The sequence below is a fragment of the Erigeron canadensis genome, chromosome 9 (assembly GCF_010389155.1).
Source record: "Erigeron canadensis isolate Cc75 chromosome 9, C_canadensis_v1, whole genome shotgun sequence".
In the NCBI taxonomy this organism is placed as follows: domain Eukaryota; kingdom Viridiplantae; phylum Streptophyta; class Magnoliopsida; order Asterales; family Asteraceae; genus Erigeron; species Erigeron canadensis.
Window position 1 is genome coordinate 24,577,445 of NC_057769.1, and position 7,193 is coordinate 24,584,637.

General features: G+C 33.2%; 1 protein-coding gene across 1 annotated transcript; it reads right to left on the reverse strand.

Moving 5' to 3' along the window:
* Nucleotides 1-3,828: 3,828 nt before the first annotated feature.
* On the reverse strand, nt 3,829-6,234 carry LOC122583828 (metacaspase-4-like). The gene is made up of 2 exons (XM_043756208.1): nt 5,889-6,234; nt 3,829-4,720 (listed from the first exon to the last, which is right to left on the reverse strand). The coding sequence occupies exons 1-2, from the start codon at nt 6,232-6,234 to the stop codon at nt 3,849-3,851; spliced, it is 1,218 nt and encodes a 405-aa protein (XP_043612143.1). The 3' UTR covers nt 3,829-3,848.
* Between the last annotated feature and the right edge of the window lie 959 nt (nt 6,235-7,193).

Sequence of the window (7,193 nt, forward strand, 5' to 3'; positions counted from 1 at the left end):
TAATCCTTTGCCCATTGTGTGATCAAGCTACGGAATCAAGTGAGCACGTTTTTGGAGCTTGTAATGTTGCTAGAAGAATATTGGAATTGATTTCCAAATGGTTAGGAATTCCTTTATATTTATCTCATGGACCTTCTGATCTTCTTTCATTAAATGACAATATGCCGATTTCCTTGGATAAGAAGAATATTATTGAAGCTATAGTATTTTGCGGGTGGTGTGGTCTATGTGGAAGTATCGAAACGAGAAGGTGTTTTCACCCAGGAAATTGCACAATCAGTATCTCTTCGATCTTATTGTTACTCATTCTTATTCGTGGTCTTCTAGTATGTGTAAGAAGAAGTTTCTTGAATGGAGTGGTTGCAAAATTCCCTTCTTGTCTTGTAGTTTCCGTTATTCTTCAGGCTTATACGGGTTGCTTCAAAAACAGCACGAACTGAACACCGGTGGCTCGGCCTCCATTGGTTAAGGATTTTTCTCGTATCTCAGGTCACTGTAATTGGCACGAGTTTTGTTATATCATTTTTGTTACCTTCACAATTCAAGCCTCGAGAAATGTTTAGAATAGTTACAGTGTTGATTTCTAGATATTGTAATTGTTCCTGTATTACCTTGGGCTACTAGTAAGTTGCTAGTGCCCTTTTAAATTTAATATATATTGTCGTTCTAAAAAAAATATAATATATACCTTTAATGGTTTATTGTTGGATTCAGTTTGTTTGATTATAAATACTCTGTGTTTTTCCTATTTTATAAAGTTTTTTAAATTTTTAGGAGAGTTTTAATTAGAAAAATAATAAATAAACTTAATTCATATACCTAAATATCACTCTAAAACTCTAAAAATTGGATTGTAAATTTTTTTTACCAATGTCATCATTATTTGACACTTTTTTTTTTGAACAGTTGCTTATTTGACATTTAAGTGATTGATTTATCATTATTTTTTATTGTTAAGACAAATGACATGCTGGAAGGGATAGGACAATTTAAATTTGATAGAACAATCATTATACTTCGTAATATAAGAAAATAAAAGTCAGTTAGTTGAGAACGTAAAAACTATTTCAATACATTATAATTCCTGTTTTCCTATGTAGAAGTTTAAAAGGTAATTTTTAATATATAAAGTATTACTTTTTATACAAGTAATAAGCCGTTAAGGTTATTAGCATTTTATGTGAAAAGAACAAAACTAAACCTTAACAAAACACACATTAAAACTAGCCATAGACTTAGCTACATAGAATACTCAATGTTCATGACTTGCACCCACTTCGGAATGAGTTGTGTTGTTGATGACCATGTACATTTTCTTCACCATTATCTTCAATCAGATGAAAATTCTGGAGTAAGAATACCGACATTCTTACTCACCAATTCAAAGATATGGTTTAGTAAGCAGTTTTCCTTTGTTAACAGTCTAAACTTTCTCTCTAATGTCAAATCCTTATTTCCACATGTTTCATAAATATTAGAAGTAGTTGCATTTAGATTAGTATCCGGATACAACAAATTAAATGCTTTTGATCCATTTCCATAAACTCCTTTTTTTTTCCTTTTACCACCAACTGATTCATCAATCACGAGACCCAACCTCTTTAGATTCACAATGTGCCAAAATTCTTCCCTCAAACGCAACATATTATCCTACAATTATCACATACAATGATATAAGTATGATTAATTTAACAAACAAACTATAACAAGGTTTTTAAATTAAAAATTACATTGATTTCTTTTGATCTTGCATTACAAAAAGTGAGGTTATCATGATCTTTGGTGTGAGTATACAATAAAAGTTCAATTTTCTGTAGGTGCACGACCCAATATAGCTACCTATAATAAAAGGAGACATTAATAAGAAAGTTGGACCGAAATGGACTTGGACGGGGTTATGGGCCGTTGTAAATGTCATTGTGGATAGTTGTAAAATGGGCTTGTGGGCTGCTGTTTGTACTCAAAGTCTAACCTACGAACTTTGTAAACCAGCTGTAGGCCTGTAACATACTAACATATAAAAACTTTTGTATACAGTAAATCTGCTGTACTAAAATACATTAAATCTGAAATAATAATAATCATGTTAAGTAGAATCAACAGAATCAGGTCATCCTCCTTTTTATATGTACATTACGACTCAAACGCTATTATCTAACTCTTTTTTCATTTATTTTAAAAATGCATAATTAAAAACATCATGAAGTAATTGTGCACCTTATTCTTAAAGAGTTGGCACGTTTCAAATAGAAATGAAGCACTTAGTGACAGTAACATAATCTAACATAACGAACATTAAAAAGTAATAAAAAAGAAATGTCTATAAATATATCTAGCCGAGATATAGAAATACCTTATTAATTTAAACGGTGAAAGCATCGCCGATAGATCCAAACCAATAACACTTTTTTTCGGGTCCAAAACCAAACCCAAAAACAAAACAAACTCCTCTTATGTCCGTGAGTAAAAAAAGTTTCCAAACACAAGCATATATTTGGCCGGTGAGGAGGTAGACTAAGAACATATATTTTTGATGAACATATATTTGTGATGAAAGTTATCGATTTCACATACATATATGACTCACCGACCCACACCTATATGTTAACTGTAACTATTTCTTTTTATTGATTGAAAGTGATAATAAAGTAGATAACACCATCCCATATTTATACTACTTATAGGAAAAGAATAAATTACTAACCCATTAATTTTTACCCCTACTTCCATGATTTACTCACAATCGGTTTTAATCGACCAAAAAATATGGACAACTAGTTAGACTATTCTAATAATTTCACCACATGGAAAATTAAATGAAGCAATAAAACTTAATTAACTATGACATTTATTTTAACATACATAAACAAACAAACAAATATTTTGTGATAATCGGGGTCTGATTTGATCTAATCTATTATATAAGCTTTTAATACTTTGATGGTTTTATTATCACAACCAAATCTTGTTACCATAAAGAACACACTAAGGAAGAAAAGTTGTTTAACAATATCATTATATCAAGAATCTCCATCTAGCTTGCTAGAAACTTGAGTTTGCATTCCGGGTTTCCCATAGTCTGCATTGTTCTCGAGCTTTTCTTTAAGGAATTGCTGAGCCAGATCTTCAACCTTGCTCAAAATACCATCACCAGATTCATTATAGCACCACTATCTTTGAAGCTATCCACTTGAAGTGGTTGCCTAATGAAATTTCATTGTCGGTTTCACTATAAACGTTTTTCATTGACCTAATGAAATTTCAAAATTTGTATATAATTGCATCATAAATTTTTTTTATTGTAGTGGCTCTCCATCAAACTCTCAAAATTAATTAGATATGGCCATAAAACTCTTAAAACTTGTACACATATGGTCAATAGAAAATCCAAATTTTGATTAATGACCGACAGCTTTTGAAAGTTTATGGTCATTATAAAGCAAACTTTGAAGTGACTTGATTACTTATTTACCTATTAAATGAAAACGTCGATAATATATTCATAATAACTATAAAGTTAAGGGTTTTGTTAAACGCAGTTCTTCAGGTTGTCGTTAAAACGCATTAAATAATTGACACTTACAATAAAAATTTAGGCCTAAACTTTTGATGTAAAAATATAATTTTTTTATGAACATTAAACTCGGCCCTAATGGGTATTTAATATTAATAATTACCATAATGAGTATACCAAGACAGAACGGTTGTTTGATCATGATTTTTTTTTTAATGTTAACTTACAATAAATTAACGCTACCCAAATTAGGTAGTCACAACACAATTAAGATCATATGTAATAAGCTTGATAAACTTAGCATTGTACCATTTGGGCCTTAGGGGTACTAAAATCAACAAATGAAAGAAGCATCAGCATGTTTATCCTCACAATAAAGGCCTGGTCTTTGCTTGAACCCTTGTTTCTTCATCAAGTCCCTAGCTTTCATCACTAGCTCGCGATTAGTTAACTTAGCATCCGATTCCTCAACGATGGTCTGAATTGCATGGCTAAGAGCACCATAAGATTCAGCCTTACCAGCAGATGGGGTGGCATCTGCAGATGTTTGATCAGTTTGGCAACCACTAATCAAAATCCCATTTTCAGGTAACTTCTTTTTCTTTGATCCTGCATATGCATCTTGCTTGCCAGAAACTTGTGTTTCCATCGCGGGTTTCCCATAATCTGCATTGTTCTCAAGCTTTTCCTTTAGGAATTGCTGAGCCAGGTCTCCAATCTTGCCCAAAAGACCACCACTGCCTTCACCACCAGATTCGTTATTAGCACCACTTCCTTGGAAGCTGTCCATGAGCACCTTCATGAACTTCTTCACCTTTGGAGTCGAATCTTCTCCAAACAAATCAAATAAAGTTGGTCTCACATTACCAACATTTATATTCTCATTCCCGGTTTTTTGTTTTAGTATATCCAAGACAGTCTCAAGAGGCAGTGCTCGATTTTTGATGGTTGAACCTTCCACCAACTCGTCACCAGCATTGTCACGGTGAAATGCAGAATGAATTGCATCTCCAGTCTTTTGTATTATATTCCCAACAAATCCTAAATTCGAACTATCCTCTCCCTTTTCGTTTGAGTCATCTTTGCAGCTCTCACCAATCTGTTCTTTAGCATCATCAATGAGTCCACCACTATGGCATGAATCTGATACAATAGTTATCCTGCAACCATGAGGTACTTTATCCACAAGCTCCCTGAAGTCATCATCTAAAAATGCACCAATATAATTAATCGTGACACAAGTTCAAAATCGAAAAATTATCACATATTAGAAATCAATTGAGACATACAATTAGTTGCTTTGCTAAAAACTCTGCTATTCAAAAGAAAAAAAAATGTATTTGGAATAATGTCTAGCCAGAAGTCATATTTTTGTATATGGTTATTGCCGTCAACACTTTGGCTAATGTATTGAAAGTTAAACCGAAATTTTGGTTTAAAATGTTAGAAAGTATTTATGTGTATGGTTGTCAATCGGGTTCTGGTTGCAGGTAGAAAATCATTGACGCTAACAGACCCACTAAACTTTCACGGCAGAAATTTCACCCTGCCTGTCAATGCAAACCCAAACCATCAACCTGAAAAAAATTGGGTCGGCGGGTCGAGTTTTGTGGTTGGCGCGGGTCACATGGGTTGGTGCATTGGCAGGTTGATTTTAGGTCATATGGGTCGTGTACTCGTGGTTGACGGGTTGATTTCAGATGAAATGGGTTGTGGGTTAGCGGATCAAATGGGTTGGTGAGTCGACTTATTAGAAAAAATTAATAAACTTAGAATATCTTCGGGTTGTTGGCTTGACTTAACATTAATGGTCAACCCAAACCCGACATGAAAAACCAGATTAGTGGATTGGCGGATTAATGGGTCGAGAATTCACAACCCTAACTCAGTTTTTTCAGGTTGGGTTTCATGTTGGATTGATATTGACATCCCAGGTATATGTCTAGTCAAAGGCGGTAGCTGAAAAAAATTCAAAAGATGACATAGTTAAAATAAAAATTAAGAAAAAAATCAAAAGGGGTCAAATATTATTGATCCATATGAAAATTATAAAAAGTACATGTCAAAATCAAAATTTCAAAGGGGTGTCCATATGAAATCTATGATGAGGCGAGTATATTCATATATTAAGTGTAATTTGTTCATTATAGCAAAGATTATATCAAGCAAAATGTTTAATTTTACATTTTAGATGATAATTACTAATTAATTAAATTTCTTAAGGAAAAACGTCGATTCAATATTCACAGATTGAATAATAGTTAACCTTGATAATTCCTTTGTGGCATAATAGGTACGATACCCCTAATATAACGGGAAATTTCATACTAACAAAATAAGTAATCCATATAAAGTAAATAAAAGGATGTCATACCGGTTATAAGGTTCATGTCACATGGAACAATGCACTCATCATAACCGGTATCATCATCTTCACCGGTCTCAGCAGGGAGTCGAGTTCCATGGCCACTATAATGAACAAAGAGAAAGTCCCCGGATTCAGCTGATCCAACGAGATCAGATAAAGCATTGCGAATGTTACGACCTGTGGGCTGAGTAAATGAATCGTCCATATCAATGAGGACCTTAATGTCACCTTCCGCAAAGCCATAACGATCAATCAAACAACGATGCATTCTTTTGACATCATTTGTGCATCCTTTGAGCTCTGCTTTCGTCCCCGTGTAGCTACATCCTATCAATACCGCCTTTTTCCCCATTATATATAAAATCAACTATGTTGGAATATATATTGTAAATAAAATATGATCACGGTGATTGAATTTCTGCAGTTTTATTTTCGAATGAATCATGAACAATAAAAGATACAATGATATTACTATATATGGAAATATGGTTATGGATGCGTTTGAAAATGTCTAATGCCCGAATTTTCTACTCCTAATAAAAGGAAAAAAAAAACTCGTTATTTGTGAATATTAGATTTTAATTTAGACCCGGAGGAAAGAGTGACCATTTACCATGTTTAAAGCATTTATATTGGTTCAATACGAGAGACTGTAACTTTAGAGGATCGTTTTTAACTCATAATTCAAGTACGCATGTATAAAAGATAAACCAAACCGAAATCTGTTGGAATTAATATGACTTCAAATGTTCTAATCTGTTGGAATATGACTTTGTGTCGATCATTTTTCTAATGTTTTGACATGATAGATAGTTTCATTTCCTAAAAAGCAACAAATATATTTACGAGTAACATCTTTTTAGGATTCGGTTTGTTTCTTATGTTTCGAGTATAACAATTTAACCTAGGTTGAATCAGAAAACACAACGTACGTTTTTGATGGACATGGTAAATGAATTTATTTCGTACCGCACATAATACACTTTTGTGAACTAACGCAAAAAAATAATAAAAAATAAATAAAATAAAATAAAAAGTTGCCCTCTAACAAACACTAATGCTGCCAGTTGAGACCATTTATGTGGGTTCGATAAATGCCACTTCTCTAAAGCTTTAATGAGGCTAACTGAACTAGTCCCAGCAAAGCTAACTGGACTAGTTCGCACTGCTTTTGCGTTGGCCGGCGCTTTTAGCACCTAGATGCTGATAATTTTCAACAAGCTTGAACCCCAGTTTCCAGATTTAGATTTGTATTAAGATAACCAACTCAAAGGACAAAACAAGAAGAGATTAAGATCAGTGCAAGTCGTA